Source organism: Panthera pardus, unplaced genomic scaffold (genome assembly GCF_024362965.1).
Source record: "Panthera pardus isolate Hobbes unplaced genomic scaffold, ASM2436296v1 HiC_scaffold_15, whole genome shotgun sequence".
Classification (NCBI taxonomy): domain Eukaryota; kingdom Metazoa; phylum Chordata; class Mammalia; order Carnivora; family Felidae; genus Panthera; species Panthera pardus.
In genome coordinates, this window is record NW_026526710.1 from 17,549,739 (window position 1) to 17,572,311 (window position 22,573).

General features: G+C 56.4%; 3 protein-coding genes across 11 annotated transcripts in view; 2 read left to right on the forward strand and 1 right to left on the reverse strand.

Annotated features, from left to right (window-relative positions):
- Positions 1-1,061, forward strand: part of AP1B1 (adaptor related protein complex 1 subunit beta 1) — an 85,215-nt gene extending 84,154 nt beyond the window's left edge. For all 8 annotated transcript variants that reach the window (XM_019426592.2, XM_053902187.1, XM_053902188.1 and 5 more), the window contains one exon: positions 60-1,061. In XM_019426592.2, the coding sequence (XP_019282137.1) occupies positions 60-134 (75 nt within the window). In that variant the 3' untranslated portion in view covers positions 135-1,061. The remainder of the gene's footprint in view (positions 1-59) is intronic.
- Positions 1,062-10,804: 9,743 nt separating this feature from the next.
- RASL10A (RAS like family 10 member A) lies at positions 10,805-13,991 on the forward strand. 2 transcript variants are annotated; one of them, XM_019426581.2, is made up of 4 exons: positions 10,805-11,691; positions 11,866-11,901; positions 12,953-13,077; positions 13,357-13,991. In XM_019426581.2, the coding sequence occupies exons 1-4, from the start codon at positions 11,473-11,475 to the stop codon at positions 13,622-13,624; spliced, it is 648 nt and encodes a 215-aa protein (XP_019282126.1). In that variant the 5' UTR covers positions 10,805-11,472; the 3' UTR covers positions 13,625-13,991. The 2 variants fall into 2 exon arrangements, with proteins under 2 accessions (XP_019282126.1, XP_019282127.1); XM_019426582.2 differs by lacking the exon at positions 11,866-11,901 and having other exon boundaries at positions 10,812-11,691.
- A 151-nt stretch (positions 13,992-14,142) lies between these two features.
- Positions 14,143-19,658, reverse strand: GAS2L1 (growth arrest specific 2 like 1). Its single transcript, XM_053902189.1, is given in 7 exon segments — positions 14,143-15,477; positions 16,004-16,175; positions 16,279-16,375; positions 16,470-16,502; positions 16,504-16,578; positions 17,879-18,530; positions 19,509-19,658. Coding segments are annotated over 6 exon segments (2,046 nt in total). The 5' UTR covers positions 18,512-18,530; positions 19,509-19,658; the 3' UTR covers positions 14,143-14,441.
- Between the last annotated feature and the right edge of the window lie 2,915 nt (positions 19,659-22,573).

Consider the following 22,573-nt stretch of genomic DNA (forward strand, 5'->3'; position numbering starts at 1 on the left):
AGAGAGGAGCCCAGAGAACTGAGTCCTCCGTCCCCTGACCTCTCTTTCCCCCCCTGCAGCTGTCCCTGAAATGTCGAGCGCCAGAGGTGTCCCAACATGTGTACCAGGCCTATGAGACCATCCTCAAGAACTGAGGCCCCATCCAGTGCCCGTCCCAGCCTTCTGCCAGCCCCATCGAGGAGCCCCCCAGGAGTGGCAGCACCTCCTCCCCGGAGAGGTCGAGCAAGGCCGCCCATGGAGCTCCCTGGTCCTGACCGCCGGGCCCACCTAGGTCCTCAGGGCGGGGCAGCATTCCACCTGGAGTGAAAGCTCGGGGACTCCCCTCTTCTGTTGCTGCTGACAGGGTCAGGTGAGGAGGGGACCAAAGAAAACAGAGCCAGAGGGGCCACAGAAGCTGATCGGCCGACCCAGGGTTCTTCTCTTCCTTTTCCCCAGCTGGTGCCTGAAGGGTGAGCGTGTGGCTCCCTCCTCGGGGCTCTTGGTCCAGGAAGCCCCCTGCCCTTCAGTCTCTTTTGGGTCAGTGTTAGAGGTCTTCCCTGTTGCCCGCTCTCGTGCCAGGCTGCCCTGGTGTGTGTGGAAGGTTCCCTTGGTGGGCGGTGGGGAGCTCTTCTGTCGGGTCTAGGGCTCCCAGGGCCTACACCCCAACCCTCCCTCCTGCATCCACCCAGGCTGGGGCCCTGTGGTTGTGCCAGTTGGGCCACAGCCTCCTGAGCACTGACCCGCATGGGCAAGACTGGGCAGAAACTTCCAGAGCCCCTGCCCAGACTCTTGCTCCCCTAGCAGTTGTACACACCCACTCACCCCACTCCCTCTCTTGCCCCTGAGGACGGTCACTGCCTACAATATAGTCCTTGGCGTCCCCTGTGTTGCTGAAGCAGAGACAGGGCTGAGAGATGGGGTACATGGGTGAGCGCGGTGCTTCCTATCTGGGGTTTCTTTGGGGTTTCTCCTTAGTGTCTGCTGCCCTCCCCCTGGCCTCTCAAGTTTCAGTTGTGTCTGACAGACCATTAGGTTTTCCTGTACTGCTGTTTAATAATAAAGAAAGATTCTGCTTTTGGCAATCACGGACACTTTTTTCCCCTTCCACTAAATGTCAGAATTGAAAATTGCCTCCGAGTGGTTGAGGATGGTTTTCTGACCCCTGCAGTAACTATAATATACATAGAGAAGAGAAAATATATATATGTATGTATGTATATATATATATATATATATATATATATATATATATTCATGTATATAAAATGTATGTTGACTCTTATTTTCAAAAACAGAAAGTGAATAAAAATGATGACATCAAGCGTGTCCCTGGCCAGTGTGTCAGGTCCTGAGACTCTTCTGGGTGTGGTCCTGGGTCCAAGATCAAGGGCTCCAGCTGTGTGCCCAGCCCTTCCCCTGGCTCTCTGAGGACAGTGCCTTTTCCTCTACCCTGTCCTTAAAAACGGACCTCTGAGGCCTGCTCGTCTCCCTGGCACCTCTCCTGCCCTTGATCCTAACCCCACCCAGCCGTCTTGCCTTTTAATGTTGCCTGAGAAGGCTGACTTCTGTTTTGGTTTTCCTCAGCTCCCTGCCATCAGGAAGGCTCCCCGGAGCGGTGGGGAGGTGCTCTGATCGGGGGCAGCTGCGGGAGAGAGGGAACAGTCGGGTAGGCCAAGCGCCAGGCCTGTCTGGGCAGGCTCCTCCCCGCTCTGCGTCTGCGGCTGGCTGAGTGCGGGTACTAAGCGGGTGCCCACCCCAGCTACCACTAAGGACGTCCCCTGTGGCTCCAGTGCCGGCACTGGAGGGCAGCCAGACCCTGGGCAGAGCCCCAACAGCCAAAGCTGCCTGTGGTTCTCAGTGCCTGGTGGTCAGTGGGCCTTCAGCCTGCCACTGCGGGGGGAGCAGCCTGGGTGCCCTGACCCCATTTCAGCCCAGCCACTCCCTGCACTGCCTGCTTCTGACCCAATGTTGCTTTCCTAGCTCTGGAGGGGCTGAAAGAACAGTGTCAGGAGGAGTACCTGGCTCTCCACTGACCCACCTCTTAACCCCTGGCACTGAAAAGACTAGAGTGGTCAAATCCCTTGATTGCACAGTCCAGTTCTCAGTTTACCTGAAAGTCCCGGGCTCAGAAGGCCCTACACCAACACAGCTGTGGTACCCTCAGTGGTGGACTAGAGAAACAGGGTTTTGAGCCCTTGATGAGGCTTACCCTGGCTTGCTATGTCGCCTGCCACCCCTGATTGGCTGAGGTCATGGCTCCACACCTCTCTGCCACGGAGGGCAGACTAGAAGTGTAGGGTAGCTGTCTGCAGCGGGGTGATGATGGATGAGGAGGCCCAGGACTGAGTACTGGGGTGAGGAGGCAGAGCTGATGAGAAAGACTGGCCTGCTGGGACGGAGCACCTTGGACTGTCACTGGACACCTTGGGTCCTGTATAAAGCTGTGGACGGGACCTTACCATGATTGTGCCTTTCCCCCAGTCACATGGCACCTGGCATGATGGGGCCCAGCAGAGTCCACATTTGCAGGGAAAAACTGAGGCAGGGAGAGCATCTTCACCCCCAGTTCCCCAAGCCTGGGCCTTACCACATCACTGCATCCAAAAAACAAGCAGCCAGGGCCACCACTGGGGCCCAGGCCTTTAGGAGAAGTGCTTTAGGGGATGGCCGGTCAGCCCCAGTTCTGTCCTTCAGAAGCCTCCCTGTTTCCCCTCATCTGAGTGAGGGCTCATCACGTGCCTTTTCACCCTCCTCACGTGGCACTCCCTGGTCCTGATATGCTCAGGCCTGCCCCCTCTCAGGGCCTGACACCTCTCGGGAGCCTTAGTGTCCTATAGAAGATTCTCAAGTGTTCTGGGCCTTCCCAGCCAGTTGAGGAGTTTGTCTACAACCAGGTATTTCTGGAGGGCCCAACAAATGCCCAGGGGCCAGATGGGCTCCCTGTGTGCCAGACACTGTGCTAAGTAAGGCCTGTGGGGGGACCTCATTTTACTTTTTTTTTTTTTTCTCTTCAGCTAGTGGTTTGCTTTGTTTTTAGTTTTGTTTTTTGTTTTGGGTTTTGTTTTTTGTTTTTTGTTTTTTGTTTTTCCCTATGGAGAGGGCTAGCTTCTGGACCATGGGAAAAGATAAGCCATACAAAATATCCCTCCCATCTTCCTCAGTTTTTAGTTTTTCTCCCTCAATGCAAACTTTGTTGCTAGATTGGGGTTTTCTTCCAGGAATATTCTGTGCACGTATACAAGCAAATCCGTGGAGATATTTACTAAACAAACGGCAGCACCTTCCAGACGCTACCAGCCCTTTGCTTTCCTTACCTATCAGTGCAAACAGGCACACCTCAGAATTTCACGGGTGAACGGGCTGCCATTAGCTGGGGTCTGCTGCTGGACATTCAGGCAGTTTCCATCCTCTGTGAGTCCAAGCAACAGTGTGGTAAATATCTGCCTACATACGTCCTCGCTCGTGGGCACAAATGTAGCTGTAGGATCTAGCTCCAGAATTGCTGGACCAGAGGGTGTAGCATTTTATATTTTAAAGTGTACTTCTTGTTTTGAGAAGGCAATGTATTCACATGACTCAAAATCCAAAAGGCAAAAAAAGAAGTGAAAAATCCTACTCCTCAATCCTCTTCCCAAAGGAATGCAGTGTTACCTTCCAAAGAGACTCAAAGAGGGGCGCCTGGGTGGCTCAGTTGGTTAAGCGTCTGACTTCAGCCTGGGTCACGACCTTATGGGCCGTGGGTCCGCGCCCCGCCTCGGGCTCTGTGCTGACAGCTAGGAGTCTGGACCCTGCTTCAGATTCTGTGTCTCCCTCTCTATCTCTGCTCCTCCCCTGCTCACACTCTGTCTCTTAAAAATGAGTAAACGTTAAAAAAAATTTTTTTTAAGAAATAAGAGAAACTCAAAGATGTCAAATACAGCCCCCCCCCCCCCCCGCTTTTTTTACACAATGGGTAGCATGGAGTACACCCCAGTCTGCACCATACTTAGATTTTGGAGACTTTTCCATTATCAGCCCATTACAGAGAGGGTCCTCAAGCCTTTTTCTGAGGGCTGTATGCATTTCCATTGAACGGAGGTACCATCCTGAACCAATAGCCCAGCAATGCCCATTGAATTGTTTCTAGGGTATTGCTAATACAAGTGATACTGCAAAGGATATTGACTTTTACACATGGATAAATTCCTCAGGCACGAGTTTCTGGGTCAGAGGTAGGTGCGCTCATAATTTTGGTAGCTGTTGCCAAAAATTCTCCAACTTCCACTCCTGCCAGCCAGGAGTGACATGCCTGCGTCCCCCACCCCTGCACAAATGACCCCCACACTGATGGTGAAAAGTGCTCCCTTACTGTGTTTTCAGTGTGCCTCTGTCTGTGTGCTTTCAAGCCATTTGTATGTCCTCTTCTGTGAGCTGCTTCATCCTATTTCTTGCCCATCTTTTTCTGTAGAGTTGTCCTCTTACTGATATGTCATTATTTCTTCCCATCTTGTTATTGCCTTTTTACTTTTCCATTCCGAAATGGTTTTCCTATGCTATCTTCCTTTAATTTCTTCTATACTTGCTTGATCTACTATTCGTCTGATCTTAGTTTTGTGTATTTCAATCTTGCTCCATCTGGGCTTTATGTTTGGGACGAGGTAGGGATCCAACTCTGTCTTTTCCCAGATGGTTACCCAGTTGCCTGTATGCCATTCACTGAGCAATTCATCTTTTCCCCACGGAGCTGAAATGTCATTTGTAACATGGACTACATTTCCATATGTATATGAGTGCTTTTCTGGACTCTGTTCTCTACCAGAGAATTTGTCTATTCATTGGCTACTGTGTTTTTTTGTTTTTTTGTTAAAGTATCGTAACTTTGGGTCGCCTGGTTGGCTCAGTTGGTTAAGCGTCCGACTTCGGCTCAGGTCATGAACTCGTGGTTCATGGGTTCGAGTCCCCTGTTGGGCTCTGTGCTGACAGCTCAGAGCCTGGAGCCTGCTTCAGATTTTGTGTCTCCCTCTCTCTCTGCCCCTCCTCTGCTCATGTGCTGTCTCTCTCTCTCAAAAAAACAAACAAAAAAAAACACAAAAAACCCAAAAACATTAAAATAACTAAATAAAGTATCATACCTTTGTATTTCCATAATTCACAGTACCATTTTATATTCCCCCTCTTTGTCCCAATTGAACTTTAGAACTAGTTTGTCTTTAAAAAAATCAATGGTGGGGCGCCTGGGTGGCTCAGTCGGTTGAGCGTCCGACTTCGGCTCAGGTCACGATCTCGCGGTCCGTGAGTTCGAGCCCCGCGTCGGGCTCTGGGCTGACGGCTCAGAGCCTGGAGCCTGCTTCCGATTCTGTGTCTCCCTCTCTCTCTGCCCCTCCCCCGTTCATGCTCTGTCTCTCTCTGTCTCAAAAATAAATAAACGTTAAAAAAAATAAAATAAAAAATAAAAATAAAAAAATCAATGGTATTGGGGCGCCTGGGTGGTTCCGTCGGTTGAGCATCCAACTTTGGCTCAGGTTCGTGAGTTCGAGCTCATGGTTTGGCTCATGGTTCATGAGTTCGAGCCCTGCATCGGGTTCTGTGCTGAAAGCTCAGCCTGGAGCCTGCTCTGGATTCTGTGTCTCCCTCTCTCTCTGCCCCTCCCATGCTCATGCTCTGTCTCTCTTTGTCTCAAAAATAAATACACATTATTAAAAAAATTGGTGGTATTATTTTTATTTGGATCACACCAAATGTTTACATTACCTAAGAGAACAAAGAACTGATGTTCTTATAATGATGTCAATAATAACATTAATCTTTATATTCAAATAGAGAAGTTGATGCTTCTCCATCAGTTCATGCTTTATGTCTCTGTAATATTTTGTTTAATATTTTTATTTTTAAAGACTTTTAAAAATGTATTTTGAGAACGAGAGAGCACAAGTGGGGAAGAAACAGAGAGAGAGGAAGAGAGAGAGAGAGAGAGAGAGAGAGAGAGAGAATCCCAAGCAGGCTCCACATTGTCAGCACAGAGAACATTTTTATTTTTTACTAAAAACTTTTTTTCAATGTTTATTTCTGAGAGAGAGAGAGACAGAGAGAACACAAGTGGGGGAGGGGCAGAGAGAGAGGGAGACACAGAATCCGAAGCAGGCTCTAGGCCTTGAGCTGTGAGCACAGAGCCCGACACAGGCTTGAACTCATGAACCGTGAGATCATGACCTAAGCCAAAGTCAGACGCTTAACCAACTGAGCCACTCAGGTGCCCCGGAATATTTTTATTTTTAAGTAATCTCTATACCCAGTGTGGGTCCTGAACCCACAATCCCGAGATCAAGTGTTGCACGTTCCACTGACTGAGCCAGCCAGGGGCCCCATCTCTAATATTTTAAGTTTTATTCATTTTAAAAGTTCTTGTATGTACATTTATTTTATTCTTACAAAGATTCATGAGTATTTTTTTTTGGTTCCTTTTTGTAAATGGGCTCTTTTCCATTCCTTTTTTTTTTTTTTTTTTAAGTTTATTTATTTTGAGAGAGAGTGCAAGCGGTGAAGGATCCCAAGCAGGCTCCACACCTGCCAGCACAGAGCCCAACACGGGGCTTGATCCCATGAACTGTGGATATGACCTGAGCTGAAGTCAGGCACTCAACTGACTGAGCCACCCAGGCACCCCATCCATTCTCTCTCTTTCTTTCTGTGTGTGTGTGTGTGTGTGTGATGTGAATATACAATTTTTAAGCTAAACTCCAGACTTTATTCAGATTTGACCAGCTTCCCCACTCATGTTCCTTGTTCTGATCCTGGGTCCCGCATTCCATGTGATTGCTGTGTCTCCTCAGGCTCCTCTGGTCTGTGACAGTTTCTCAGACTTTGTTTTTTATCACTTGACAATTTCAAGGAGTACTAGTTGGGTATAGTGTAGACTACCCCTCAGTTTGGGTTTGTTTGATGTCTGTCTTGTGGTTAGATCGGGGTTGTGGGTTTTTAGGAAGAAGGCCAGAGAGTTGGCCTTCTCATCACATCGGATCAAGGGCACACACCATTGATAAGACTCTATCACTGTCACATTAGGCTGGATCACTTGGCCAAGATGGTATTTCCAGCTTTCTCCATTGTGGAGTTACTCTCATCCTCTTTCCCTATTCTGTTCTTTAGAAGCAAAGTCACCAAGTGCAGCCTACACTCTGGAAGGATCGTGGGGGCAGGGAGTAGTACATCATTATTTGAAATTCTTCTGTAGGAAAGAATTTGTTTCTTCTCTTGTATTTATGTATTAATTCAGTCATTTATGTCAGTTTGGATTCGTGGATATTTATTTTCCAATTTGGAATCAATCTAAAAGTACATTATTTATTTTGTTGTTTAAATTGGTCCAATTTGGCCACTGGGAGCTCTTTTGGGTACCCTCTGTTCTTTTGATATGCACCCATCCCTTTGTTTCTTTGCAACTTCCTTACTTTCCAGCATTACATGATGCTCCAGGCTCATCTCGTATCAGTCCTGTCCCAACCCTAGCATCAGCCACTTCTCCAAGGAGCATGGTTCCTTTCATTGGTGAGTGGCCTTAGAAACCAAGATCTAGGTGCTGGGTGTGCTTATTTCTCCTGGGGTGACACTTCTAGGCCCTGTCAGCAGCGGAGCTAGGAAATATCTGTGCGTACTTACCCGTGTAGACACCCATGTCCCTCCACCGTGTTGTAACTAATAGCTATTTTCATATAAAAATGAAATTGTTTTATATTTACAAGTCTTGTCCCTCCCCAACCTTACTAAAATTGTCTTGCTTTTAGACAAATTAAAATTGTCCGTTTTATCTCCTCTCATCCCACAACAACTTGTGTGAAGTCATGACCGTTGTTATCCCATTACAGAGAGGGAAACTGAGGCTTAGAGAGTTTAAGTAACTTGCACAGATAACACACTCCTGGAAAGAAGCCTCGAACTCAAGAGGCCCGGAAGCCCTGCTCTGTGCTGCCCCCTTGTGTCCTGATGGCCTTCAAGAGGCTGACCGCTACACTCAATGGGTGGCATTATAATGATGACCAAGGACCCACTACACACCAAGCATCTGAGAGACAGGGGTACTCCCTCCCACCCCCCGCCATCCAGGGCTCCGGAAGTGAGTCACTGTTGGGACAAATGGAATCGTGCTGTCATTAACAAGACAGACCACATTCGTGGTCAGGGGCATGGTCCAGAGCAAATGCCCCTGGGAGCTGGATGCAGTCCAGGGTGCTCGACCCCAGGGAAGGGCTGGTATCAGGCCAGTTGGGAAGAAGCCATGTGGGCACAGGTGGTAGGGAAGGGGGTTGCCCAGCGGGCTGGCACTGGGAGGCTGTGGGCTCAGAATTCTCCATCTGGTGCTTGCCCCTGCCCAGGGCCTCTCAACAGCCTCCCAGCCCACCCAGCTTTCTGCAGCTTACCCTTCAGGGCTCAGCTCAGGTGTGGCATGAGGCCCTTCCTGAGCCCCCAACCTCCATAGGGCCAGTGTCTCCCCTCGGTCCTCTCAGCCCCCAGGCCTGAACCAGCACAGTGCTCCTGTTTCTACCTGTCAGTACCTGGCTGCATGTGTGGCTCTTTCACAAGCCACAGAGGGCAGGCAGGAACCAGCTCGGCCACCTCGGGCCCAGCACCAAGTCCTGAAGGAAAAGATGTATGGATGCTTGGTGACTGCTCTCTGGAGCACCACATGGAAGACTGGGAGGAGCCTGGGAGACGTGGTACAGCAGACAGCACCCTGGCTGCCTCTCCTTCGGGGAAGGAGTGAAGGGACCGATGATGGAAACTTTGACATTCACACCCCAGCCAGAGTTCTCTGGCTTGCTAGTCTTTGGGAAGCCTGGCACCTGGGCTACCCACTCCCGTCATAGCTCAGTGGCCACCGATGACAGCTGATCGTCTCCTGAAGGCCCTCTGGTCCCTGGGCCCAGATAAAATTGGGCTGCTCAGAAAGTCTGGTTCAACGGCCCAAACGTCCTTGGTTCCAGTGGCTGTGCTGTCACTTTCCTGCCAGGCAGTCCCAGACAAACCACTGCATCCCATTGCTGGGCCTCAGTGAGCACATGGCTCTGGGGCAGGTGTGGCATATCACAGGCCTGTGCTAAATGGGGACTCCTGCTTAGGGGTGCTGATGCAGGAGTTTCCTAGGGAATGGGTCACCCCTGTGCAGTCTGCAGGGCTTTGTAGGAGCTTTAGGACATGCTCATCATTCCCAAACCATGCACTGAAAAACCACACTGGGACCCAGAAATCCACCCCCACAAAACACACACACACAGCCCTGTTTGCTGGTCCTGAAGAAGCCTTGCCCAGGAAGGCACTCTGACCGACAGTGAAGCAATGAAGATTTTCTAGAGGAAGGATACCCAGAACTGGCTCCCAAGAGTGGGCTTGCTCCCAAAGAGCAAGAAGAGAGGGTGCTCCAGTCAGAGGTGTGGGTCCCACCAGGGCTTTAAGGAAGACCATCCTGATGTCAGCCGCACACCCTGCTGAATGCCAAAAGGGAAGTGGGGCTTAGTTTATTAATGCTCAGCCTTGTTCCCCACAAGGAATTGAGGCAGCTCACAAAACCCAGAAGCTTGAAATGTCAGAAAATGAGTGGGATAGTTGGGTGAAGGGAAAGAATCATGGCAGGAAAGGAAGATGAAGCCAGGAGTCCCCACTCGCTGGGCTTGAAGACCTAGAACACCTGCCAGAGGTAGCCACAAGTCACTCTGAGCTCCCTAGAGGCTGAGGAGAAGAGTGAAAGCAGACCCAGTTTCCCTATCTGACGTGGGAGGATGAAAACACAACCAGTGCTCTGGAGAAACATCTTCTGTTGCCATCACCTGCTTCCTGGAGGATGCACCCTCTCCTCATTTCAGGGCTGAGCTCCTCTCTCCTCCAGTTCCTTCAGGCTGGAGTGGGCTTATTGTCTCTGCTCCTACAATTCCTGGATCCCATGTGTTCTAGAACCTACTCTACTAAGGTAGGATTTTCCCCTTCCCTCTTCCTCTCCTCCCCCCCTCCAGTGCCAGCAAGCAGTAAGACTGGGAATATTTGTTGAAAAGATGGGTAAGTGAAAACTCTTGGCCAGTGCAGAAACACTGATGTCTGTACATTTCACCCAGTGCCTGGGCATCTATCTGGTCAGAGAAGTGGGAGCCCCTCCTCTGCAGGGAGGAGGCAAGCAGAGGCAGAGGATGGGGGGCTGGACCAACCCAAACTTTCCAGGCTGTGTTGGTTAAGGAGCTTCTCACCAGCTCCAGGGAGGTGGGAATTTGGGTTTTGAGTGAAGCTACAGGTGGAGGCTCAGGCAGAAAACTTGGCCTTAGCAGTGACAGAGGTGGTGTTGACCAGTTTCTGGATCTTTCAGCCTTGTTGGGACAGGGATTTGGGGCTGAGCTGCTGTGACCCAGTGTGTACTGAGCTCAGCACACTCTGTTCAGCCCCACCTGGATGATGGCCATTTGATACATTGTTTAATGCTGGCCATTTACCCTTGTGTGTAGGACAAAGGCGGGAGGGTTCCCTAGAGGAGACCACAAGGCTGTGGGTCAGGGGCCACCCACTGTCCCCCAACCTTGAAGAGTCCCCTCTCCAGCCTGTTTTCTTCTCTCAAACGGAGATAAGCAGAATAAGGCTGTAGATTCAGTGATCACTAAGCAACAGCTTAGTAAAGGGCCCCCGCATGTAGTAGGTTCTCAAGAAAGATGTTTGCCTGTGATGAATATGGAGCAGAGAGCCAGCGCAGTGCGCTGACTTGCCCAAGGTCACGCAGCTGGGGCCAGATCCGACCCCTGGAGGCCTGACTCCAGCGGGCTGGGTTTGTCTGGAGCCAGCTTGGGGGAGCGGTGCTTGGAGGAGCGGACGCGGACGTGGGCGGGAAGGGACTTCTATTTTGGAGCTGGTGAGAGGAGCGCGGGACGCGGAGGGGGCTGGGTCCCTCCCCGGGCTCCCTGCGCCCCAGTCACCTTCCCGCGACCCTTCCCGGGAGGGGCGTCCCGGGTGGGTAGAGGGGGAGGTAGGAGGGGCGGGCAGACGGTTACCTCATCTCCGCCTCCGGGAGGCTCCGCGCGCCCGCTCGCTCGCGCCGCTGGCTGGGGAGGCGATTCAGGGCGCCGGAGCGACAGAAGGACAGAGGGACGGAGGCTCCGAGAGGCAGCGCTGTCCTCGCGCCCCGCTCCGCTGCAGGACCCGCGCGGCCAGGAGGTCGGACCTCGGTGCTCCGACTGCGGGCGGAGCCCCCAGTCTCGCTGCGGATCGGAGGCGGCGGTGTCTGCGCGGCGCACGGCGGGGTCTGTTCTCTCCCGAGCTCCGGCACCTGCCGGAGCTGCTCGTGCGTCCTCCGTCGGCCTGCTCGACTATCTGTCTGCCCTCCCGCCGCCTGCTCCGTCCTCTGGCCTGGCCTCTCCGGGTCCCGGGTGTTCCAGGGGGCGATGAGGAGCGTGGGGTCGGGGCGCACGGGGCTGGGCACGCGGAGCGCACGGCGCGGCGCTGGCCCATGAGGCTTTCCAGCGCAGGGCGCGGCAGCGCGCGCGGGCCATGGGGGGCAGCCTGCGGGTGGCCGTGCTGGGCGCCCCTGGCGTGGGCAAGACGGCCATCATCCGCCAGTTCCTGTTCGGTGACTACCCGGAGCGCCACCGGCCCACGGACGGGCCACGCCTCTACCGGCCCGCGGTGCTGCTCGACGGCGCGGTCTACGACCTGAGCATCCGGGACGGCGACGGCGCTCCCCCGAGTCAGAACCCCGGGGGTCCAGAGGTAGCGGCTCGAAGGGCGGGCAGGGGCGTGTGACAGCGTGTGGGGGGTGGGGATGTGCTTGGTGCACACGTGCATGTCCGCCTGGACAGCCCAGGAGTGCCCAACTGTGTTCATGGATTGAACGATGAATGTGTCCTGGTGGTCTGTGTGTCTCTCCTTCTTGCCGGCCTGGAGTTGCCCAAGAACAGGCCAGGGGATTTTGAAACACACGTAAGTGCCTGTATATTTGTCTGCCTCCACTGGTGGGTCTGGATCAGTGCATGGCGGAGCATGGTTGTGCCTTCCTGAGGGTGAGCATTGTATGTTTGGGACCTTAAGCAGAGCCTCGGTGAGGGAGAAAGGGGCCAGACACAGGGGTGCACTGTCAGGGGTGGGGGGAGTTGTCATTCTCTGCTCCCTTATTCCTGTGACTTGGTTGGAGCAGAGCCTCATTTCCTTAATTTATGCAAAGTCCAGGACAGACTTTGAATTCTTGGAGCTGGATGCCTGGGAGAGGTGAAGAGGAAAGAGCAAGTGGGATTAAGCAGGGCTTCCTGGGGGGGAGGGGGGGGGGAGAGGGGGGTGACAATTGGGCTGACCCTGGAATGATGAGTGAAGTTTTTTGGGTTTTTGTTTGTTTGTTTTGTTTTTAAATTATCTTTGAGAGAGGGAGAGGGAGAATCCGAACCAGGCTCTAGGCTCTGAGCTGTCAGCACAGAGCCCGATGTGGGGCTTGAACCCACGAACCATGAGATCATGACCTGAGCCAAAGTGAGAGGCCTAACCAACAGAGCCACCCAGGCGCCCCTAATGAGTGAAGTCTCGATTAAAGGAAGTGGCAGAAGCCTTCCACGTGCAAAGAACAGCATGTGTTTAGGCGGGGAGGCCTGAATGTGCACAGCTGCCCATCATCAGTGATCTCTGAGGGCCTGGGGAACACGGAGCCTGGTGCTTTGGAATTAGTCCTAGAGGCAGCTGTAGTAACCAGGGAGGGAGTGAAGGGGCGTGACCCACGTTGAGCTTCGGAAAGCTGGTAGGAGGATGAGGGGTGGGCTGAGAGGAGGCCGAGAGTGAAGGAGGGCTGGTAGCTGAGGGGCTTCAGGCACGGGTAGGCATTTTTACCCTGGCGACTGTGAGGACAGTGGGGCCTAGAGAGTTCGGGGGAGATGGCGACGGCTGAGGCCTGAGGATGAACTGTGGGTTTAGTGTCAAGTCCCTTCAGAGGGTCTGGGCGTGGGACAGTGAGAATAGGTCTCTGGCAAACTCCGGCCTCCCGCCCCAGGAGTGGCCGGACCCCAAGGACTGGAGCTTGCAGGACACGGACGCCTTCGTGCTGGTCTACGACATCTGCAGCCCGGACAGTTTCGACTACGTGAAGGCGCTGCGGCAGCGCATCTCAGAGACCAGGTAGGGACGCGGCCACAGGTGTCTGTGGGCGGAGGAGGGGAGTTTTTGCCAGTCTTGTTGGGCCTTTGCCAGAGGGTAGTGGGTAGGTTCTTCCCCAGTCCTGGCCGCGTGTCGGGCCTGCCAGCTGTGCGGTCTTTGGGCCACATGGGTCTCGTGTTTCCCGGGGCGGCTCTCCGGCCACAGGAGTGTACATACCCCCTTGGGGTGGGGGTGGGGGGTTCTCCGGCCGTGGGCTGTCCGTGTCCGGCACCGCAGCCCTCATTCCCATCTGGCCCCCAGGCCGGCGGGCGCACCCGAGGCGCCCATCCTCGTAGTAGGCAACAAGCGGGACCGGCAGCGGCTGCGTTTCGGGCCCCGGCGCGCGCTGGCCGCCCTGGTGCGCAGGGGCTGGCGCTGCGGCTACCTCGAGTGTTCCGCCAAGTACAACTGGCACGTGCTCCGTCTCTTCCGCGAACTGCTGCGTTGCGCTCTGGTACGCGCGCGTCCCGCGCACCCGGCCTTGCGCCTGCAGGGGGCGCTGCACCCGGCGCGCTGCAGCCTCATGTGACCGAATTGGACGACAACGCCGATGGTGGGGGGAGGGTCCCAGTTTGATGAACCGGGTACCTGGATTGGACGCAATTGCCCAACTTCTCTCGGATTGGACTAGGCAAAGTCTCCTCCTTGATTGGATTTGGAAACCTCCCACCCAGTCTCCTGGGCGACAGGACTCTTTGTGCCTCATTGGACCCAACCAGGCCCCAAGCTACATTGGGCAAGATAAATCCTTTCTGGGACCTCATTGGGTTACAATCCCACTGGATGAAAGGGACTTGCTATGAACCTGATTGGAAGTTCTCAGGTAGCTTCTGGGGTTTCAGTGGACAATCTTAAATCACACCTCTCAGGAGGTAATAAAGGGGGAACCAATGCAAGCATACAAGTGTACCTAGCATTTCTTGGGCGGGTAGCATGATCTTAACCTTAGAGGCCAGAGTTGCCAGGCATTGCTCCCTGGCAGTTAATGCCAGAATCCCGACATGGATTAAGGGGCCCCCAAAGGTACCCCAGGAAGCAGACACAAGCGGCTGGAACAAATACTTTACTGTCAGGCTCTGCAGGCCAGAGGACCTCAGGAAGGGTCCTCACTGGCCTCCTCTAAGGCATTCAATAATATTAGTAATTAAATAGCAACGCTCATCCCCCAACCGGAATGTACAACAGAGGTCCCATTGTGCCATGTGGTCCCAAGGGGTCTGGTCCCATGAGGTCTGGTACCCAAGAGGCAGGGGTGGGGGTGGGGGGGTTCCCTGATGCAGAGGGGTTAAGGCCACAAAGGAAAAGGAAAGAAAGGAATGGGGTCCAGGGGCAGCTGGGCTGGTTCATCACATCCAGGAATCCGGCTCTCCCCTTGGGCTCACTGAGTGCAGGGCATGCCAGGACCCAGGCTCTGTGGATCCAGATGGGCGACGAGGGCCCCGTGGCGTTGGGATGCGTGAAGGTTTTCGGTCTGGCTGTGTGTCCACCCGGCCCCGTGCCCAGGTCCTTGGGAGCTCCAGGCCAGCCAAGGGGCTCCCAGGTGCATCTGGTGGGCCCCCTACACCAGGGCAGGGGCTGCCTTCATCAGAAGAGCTGGACAGGACTGGGCCTCGGGGTCCGGGCAGCCCATTGGCCATCCGACTAGAGTCCCCAGGTTGGCCACACTTGCTACCCAGGACACTGAGGGATGAAGAGGAGGAGCTGGAGGAACAGTAGGCCGAGTCAGAAGCTGGAGGGTCTGGGGGCCGAGCTGGGTCAGAGGCTGGTCCAGGGGGGGTCCCGCCAGCAGCAGCCTCAAGGGCTCGGGCATTGGCCAGGAACTCCTCTTCCAAGCGCCGGAACAGTTGCTGCTCCTGCTTCGGGTCAAGTTGCAGGGGGGTGCGGAAGACACTGGCCGGTGTGGTGCCCAGCTCTGGACTGGGGCTGGAGACCCGCAGAGGCCGGGGGGCTGCAGGGCTGCGAGCCCGGGGAGTCTGGGGGCTGCTTCTGCCTGAGCCCCCGCTGACCCTGCCCCGGGGCACCCATGAGTGCTGCCCATCTCGGTCCCTGCGCACGAGCAGCGTGGTCTGCTCCTCACGGCTCTGGCTCCGGGCCCGTCGGGCAGGGCTGGGGGCCAACAGCTGGGTTCCCCTGCCTCCTGGGGCCCCACGCGGCCTCCCTCGATCCAGCCGGTCTCGGGACTGGCTGCGCGGAGCTGGAGGCCGTCTTGGAGAGGCCGGGGTGCCTGTGGTCAGCCTCCGGCTGGGTCGTTCCCTCCGGGAGCCAGTGCCTGATTCTTCACTGCGGGCACCAAGGGGGCCGCTCTGGGCTGAGGAGGCTGAGGAGTCACTGTCCCCAGAGCAGCGGCGGGAGCGGGGATGGGGGGGCAGCTGGTCCCGGACCCTGGGGCAGGGGAACAAGAGAGAGATGGGGCATCTCAAGAGAGGACTGGCGTGTAGGAAGAGCAGGCAGAGGAAGGAACAAGCAGCTGAGGGGTTGGGGCTGGGGAAGACACCTGGGGTGGGGGTGGGGGTGGGGGCAATCAAGGGCTTCTGTCCTGGGGACTTCCAGAGAGAAGTGAGCCACTGGGCAGCAGCTTCCGGCAGCCACCACCCACCCCCACCCCCCACCCCCACCCCCAGGCAGCAGAAAAAGCCAGGCTCTGAGCTCCCCCTCCCCAGGCCTCCAGCTTCCTGGGTAGGCCAGAGGGAAGCGGTAGGACTGGCCGACGCCCAGCCCCCAGGGCCCGCCCCAGCTGTGTTGTTGGGTTGCTTGGGTTGCCATGGAGATAGGAAGCCAGGCCTGCCCCCACCCACGGGAACTTTTCCCAGGGTGAGTCACTCTGGAGCACAGGCTCCTTCGTCATCCAGGCCAGGGCGGATGCCCGCCCCCTCTGGACCCCTCACCCCTTTGTCCTAGTGCCTCTCACCTGAGTGGGGTCTCAGTTCCCTCCTTTGAGCTGCGTAAGCTAATGGGCGTCACCTCTGGCCGGGAGCTCCGCCGCTCAGCCCCAGGGGCTGGGCTGCCGGCACGGGGACTGGGGGTGGGAGACACCCTCTGTGGGGAGAAGGTGCGGGCCCGGGACTGGGGCGGGCGGTGGGCTGCAAGGTGAGAGGACAGGTGGCATTTGAAGGGTGGAGCCACAGAGACAAGCCCTCTGCTGGCCCGCTCCCCCATCCCCCCATCCCTGCCAGGGGCACTGACCCGAGGAGGAGCAGCGGCAAGGGTCATGCTTGTCCAGATAGTGCTCCAGAGTGTCCCAGCCGCCACCCACGCGCACCATCACGTGGCTCCTCAGCACCTGTGGGAGTCCAGCGTGGACAGGTCACGGCCTGTCTGGTGGGCCTGGCAGCCCACTGTGGACTGCCATCTGCCGGGCAGTCCCAAACTCTTACCCGCACGAAGATGAGGAGACTGGAGTCTCCCACGCTGGTACTTCCCCTCTGAGACCTTGATCATGGGAAACTGGTCTGGGCAGGTGCAGTAGCCTAAGATCTCCCTCACCTGAGGCCAGAGAGGAGAGGCTGGAGGTCAGGGATCAAGTCCCTCCTCCTGGGCCTGATGTCAGCAGCTCCAGGGTCAGGAGGAAGCAGGTCCTTCCGGGGAAAGGGGACATAGATCGTGTTGCCCCAGACTTGGTTGCAGCCTCTACATTTGACCTTTCACCAGCTCTCCTTCCCCTCTGGCTATCGGAGGTCAGGGTCTGTGGTCAGGCCAGGGCTTGGGACCCCAGTGAGGCACAACCCTGTGGCCCCTGAGCCTGGGGAAGCCCTGGAACCCATCCTCACTCCCTGCCCCCTTCACCTACTTCACAGACATGTAGGCTGAGGCCCACAGGTAGGCCAGGTTCTGGGAGGACGCAGGCCATGGGACACGAGTGCAGGGAACCCACACCACATCAGTGTCAAAGACACGTAGAGTACACCACCCAGCATGCACACACAGGCACACATCTGCCCACATGCCCCACCCCCGCCCCTAAGCCAGGAGCTGCCAGGCTGGCTATGTGGGCGGCCCTGCCCGCCTCCCAGCCCACAGTGGAGCCAGAGGAAATGAGCAGGTGGAGCCTCGGGTGACCCTGTCCCCAAGACAGGGGAGGGGTGACAGCCTCTGCCCACGGATTCCGGCTACCCACTCTGGGACAGGCACATCATAGTCCTGCCCTTCTGATAAGAAGGCAACTCTTGGCCAGGCTGCGGGGGTGTCAGGGATACCTAGGTCCTGGGAAAAGGAGGAGGGAGCTGGGGGCGGGGTCCAGCACCTCCTGTGCTCACAGTAGAGCTAATGCTGTCCTCCTAAGAGGACCTCTGGCTCCTAGCAGCAGTGGCAGCTCTGGGCCTGGCTTCCCAGATAAGCCCCTGGGGAGTGGGTGGGCCTGTAGAGCCCCCCCCCCCCCCCCCCGGGACCTGCCCTAGGCACTCACTGAGAGCCTACTGTGTGCCAGGCACCTTGCTCAGGGCCAAGCATGACAGGTACCCACTCAACCTCAAGCTCTGTGATGTTGTGGATGCAACTGTCCACTCAAGTGCGTACAGAGGGGTTCAAATCATGAGGCCCCCCGGATGAAGGAACTGATCTGGCACACAGGAAGCGCATAAGGTGGGGAGCTCACATTTTATCCCAGGCCCTACTGGGTCTCGTGACCTCAACCAGCACCTCTCTGGGTCTGCTTATCTCCTTGGGGCCAGGTATACACTTGGTGCTCAATATGTGCACCCACTCCATGGGGCAGGCTGTCCCATCGCTGGCGCACGGTGGGGGCACGAGCAGGGCCATGAGCACGCACACTCACTGGTGGACTCACCAGCTCGTCCAGGTTGCGCAGGTCGCTGGGAGTCATGCGGGGCCCACGGGCAGGAGCCCCTGCCACGGTGGCAGTTTCGGTGGCATCCTCCTCAGCAGCAGGTGCACTGGGGGCCGGGGGCGCGGCGCGGAGCTCCCGCTCAATCTCCTGCTCAAACTGCACAAGGCGAGGGGCGAGCAGGCCGAGGCGGGCCCCACGCCGCGCCACCTCCAGCAGGCACAGCACCACGCTTTTCTCGTTCTTCCGCAGCACCAGGTCCTCAGTCTCAAACATGAGCACTTCAGGCACACCCAACTCTGTTCGGCACCAGCCGATGAAAGTGGCCACGTTGTCTCGGGCCATGAAAGAGCCGGGCACCACGCTGTGTGCCTGGAAGGCCACGCCGCGGGCCGGGCGGGCAGCGGCCAAAGCGCGGGCGGCCTCAGTGACGGCGTTGGCATGTTGGCACAGGGTGGTGCCTGTGGCCAGCCCCGTCAGGAAGCCCTCGCCACCACTGGGCAGACCCAGGCCATACAAGGCGTTGAGCCACTCAGCCAGGTCCTCTTTCATGGCCTCCACGTAGGCCTCACTTGAGCGGAATGGCCGCACACTCTTGGCTGCCGAGCCCGCGATGCCCGCCACCGGGTCCGCCATGGCCGGGCCGGCCGAGTCACTGTGGGTGGGCAGGGACACAGGAATGCTGTAAGGACTCAGCACAGACTAAGCCCCAGACCATCCGCACTAGCCTGTCATCTCAGACCAAATGCCTGGTTGCGTGTGCTGGCTGTGAGAAAGTTCACTGTACCTCAGTTTCCTCGTCTATGAAATGGGTACAATATTACCTTCCTTGCAAGACCTAATGGGATAATTTGTGTGAAAGATTTAGTATCTATAAATGTTTGCTATTTTGCTCTTTGGGGGTGGGGGCAATGGGGGAATTGGCTGTGTCCTCCCTCCCACAAAGGGACACATTTGTGGGATCCTTATTGCCCTTATTGCAATGCATCCTTGTTGCCCAATACGGTGGGTGAAAAGCGGAGCCCTAGAGAGATGAAGCCCACAGCCCTGCACTCAATGGACAGGCAGGACAGGAATCCAGGTCCCAACCGCAGCAATGGTTAGCTCCATCGCTCAAGGCTGATGCCCCTCCCACCTCCTCTGGGAAGGTGCAGGGTCCTCCCTCAGCTCCCCTTCCGTGAGGACTGTGCCATTATAACAACGACGTAACAGCAGTAATAGTAACAGTAAACTCAATGTCCCTGCCCAGGGCTGAGTGCCAGTGATATTATCTCCATTTTACAGATGAGGAAACTGAGGTGCAGAGAGGGTAAGAGCTCACTCAAGGTCGCAGAGCAGAGGATGGCAAAGCCAGGCCGACCTGAGCCGCGCTGCTGATCCCCAGCGCCGCGGGCTGCCCGGTGGCCGGAGCGAGGCCCCGCCTCCTCCGAGGAGCCTCCCTAGCGCCGCAGGCCGGGTGCGTGCGGGTCGGGACTCAGAATGGCCTCCGACAGCCCCGGCTGTCCTCCGGGCTTCGGCCCAGAGAGGGTGCGGGGCTGCCCAAGGTCACACAGCTCGGGGGAACAGAGGCCGCAGCCTCCAGGTCCCCGGGAGTGTGCGCCAGGCAGGGGGTGCTGGGGGTCCCCGCGCTCACCTGGCTCATCCTGCGGCCTCGGGGAGCATCGCCCCGGCGGGGCCGAGCGGGCCGGGCCGCCGCAGGGAGGCGCCGCCCGAGCCACAGCAATCCGGTCCCGCGGCTGAGGCCTCCGCACCCGCCCGCTGTCTCCGCCCCGCCTCCCTGGAATTCGGCTCCGGCCCGAGGGGGCGGGCGGGGCCGCGCGCTCTTAAAGGGGCAGCGCAGTTCCCGGGTGGACGGAGAGAGGGAGGAGCTGGAGTCTCCTGACTGGGGGGTGGGAGGAGCGGGACCAGGGCCCTACCAGCCCAGACTCGCCATCCCTGCCCAAGCTAGTCCCTAGAGTCCCTTCCAACCCTCCTTGGTGTCTTGGAGAGAGGTTTGGGCTGCCTCCTCCCCAGATAGCGGCCTCCTTGGGCGGGCTGCACGGCCTGTTCCCAAGAGGAGCTCAGGAAGCGATAGGGACCAGGGCTGCAAAGTCACCTCCGTCTGGAGTGAACCTCCCTATGTCAGATAAATGAGGCCTGAGCGACTGGGGTGTGAGCTTCCTACCGGCAGTGGGGGCCTCGTGGAGGGGAAGATGGCCTGTTGTGCCCACCCGGTGTTCCACTCTCACCAAATCCTCATCTTTTATGTGGAGGTTAGGGAAACCTGTTTCCCCGATGAGAACACTGAGGCTCAGAGGGGTAGGCTGGTGGCTAAAGCCTGTGGGTCTGACACCTTGGCCCCTGCCCTTCCCTGGGAGGCCAGTCCCCTACCACGTCTGGTTGCCCAGGTCAGGCACAGAATTAAGGGGACGGGAGGTTAAGAAGGAGCCTGGGTAGGTTTGGCTTGGGAGGGTTAATCGCTGCTAGTTTCTTTTCAAACTGCAGAGGAGGGACCTGGCTGGGATCTGCGGGAAATCCTGCCCCCCCCCCCCCCCCCCCTGCTGCTGGCTGGGCGGGGACAGCTGGCCTGGCTGGGCTGCAGCCTTGCTGGCCAGGCGGGGCCATCCTTGGGGGAAGTGCCACCAACAATAGCCAAGTCTCAGAGCTTTAATAAAGTGCCTACTGTGTGCCAGGGCTGCTCTGTGCCCTTGACCTGGACTGGTCAGGTCCCCTCTATGAGGGACTCTCTTTTCCCCAGACTAGGTCTCAGGAGAGTAGCTCAGGGTTTGAACATGGCTATTATGGGAATACTCTCATGCAAGGATCAGGGGCATTTGTTGAGTACTTACTGTGTGCCAGACCTTCTGGTGCTAGGCTGCTCACATGCATCATCTCACTGAGTCCTCATGACTGAGTGGGCTCACACCCCAGTGTCCCAGATACCCAGGTGGTTCCAATCAACCCTCTCCTCCAGCACCCCCACCTACAAAGAATGAGGAAGGCGGGTAACTAGTAATAGTAATAGCTAACACTTACTTGGCACCTACTGTGTGATGGGTCTCATCTGGCACTGGGAACTGAGAGCAAAAAGTGGGGAAGGAAACAGCCAGTTCTCAGGGTTCCCAGTGTGGTAGGAAGGGAGCCCCTGGGCTGAAACAGGGATGAGGCACTAGGGAGGACAGAGCACAGGGACCAGGTGAGGGGACTGGGAGTGCGGGGTGGGATGAGCCTGAAGTTTTAAATCAGTGGTCAGGGAAGGAGCTAAGAGAAGGAGCTGTGGGGATGGCTGGAAGGAGAGTGTTTCAGACAGAGGGAATGGCCAGTGTAAAGGTCCTGAGGTGGGCGTGTGATTGGTGTGTTCAAGAAAGAGTTAGGAGGCCTGTGAGGCTAGGGTGAAGGTAGGGATGAAGATAAAGAGATTGGGGGTAGATTGATTGGGGCTTTGTGGGCCATGCCTCTCGGCAAGGACAGGGGAGCCATGGAGGGATTTAGAGCAGGGGAGGGGTGTGACCTGACTTAGGTCTTAACAGGTACTCTGTGGTTGCTGTAGTGGGCAGGCAGGAACCCCAGAGGAGACCAGGTGGTGCCAGTGAGGGTGGTGGAGTATGGTGCCTCCTGGCTGTATTTGAGGGGAAAGCCGGTGGGATGTGCTGGTGAGTTGGGTGTGAATGTGAGGATAAAGTCAGGAATAGCTCCTCGGTCTGGGACTGCTGATACCTGGGGAGGAGAGGCTGCTGGAGATGGGGCAGGGGAACTCAGGGATCAGGGTGGAAGATCAAGATATGGAAACTAAGTAATTTGGTCCTCAAAATCATCCTATGTGGTATGATGCTTTTATGTGTTCTCATCTTATAATTTGAGGAAACTGAGGCCCAGAGAGGACAAGGGATGTGTGTGGTCAGTAGGTAGCTGTGTAGGAATTTGATTCCTGCTTATTATCTACCTTGCTGAACTACAGGGATCTGGACATAAGAGAGGTTAGATTGAACCTGGGCCCTGCTCTTGGTCACTGGGTGAGATAGTTAAGCTCTCTGAGCCTCAGTGATACTATCTGTAAAATGGGACAACAGTAGTAGTCAGATCATAGAGTTGTGAAAATGGTATCATTAGTTAGCAGTCAGGGCATATGTCTGCTACTCCTCTGAGGAGGAGGGGATGGGGGCGGGGGCTTGCTTCTCCCTGTCTCCCATACCCTGAGCCCAGAGGCCCACTCCAGACCACAGGCTCCAACAGTCTGATTACAGGACAGGCAGCAAGTGTAGGGCTGACTGGCATGGCCAGACTCCTGGCCCAGGCCATGGAGGACCTTGGCTTTAACCCTCTCTGTTGTGTGGTGGCCTCTCCTGTTCCTTGCAGGACCAAGGGAAGTCACAGGAACTGCTGGAGGGACAGGAGGTTTGGGCTATGGTTTGGGCTATGTCCTGGACCCATTCCCACAGACCCCGGAAGCCACTCTGGGGTATAGATTGCTGTGCCCCCAGTGCAGGCATGGTCTTGCCTGTGGCCAGTGGGCACATGGCCAGATTTCTTGCCTTCACTGCTGGGTGCCAGGGGATAGTGCTCTTGGCCTTGGTTGCAGATGGAGGTCAGATGATGGCCAGGGAGTATTCAAGCAAAACCCTCACTGGCGGGACTCAGCCCTGGTACCAGGCAGCTCAGGGGCTGGTTGGGTCTACTCAAAACTCTGCAGGCTAGATTGAGCCTGTGAGCACAGCCTGG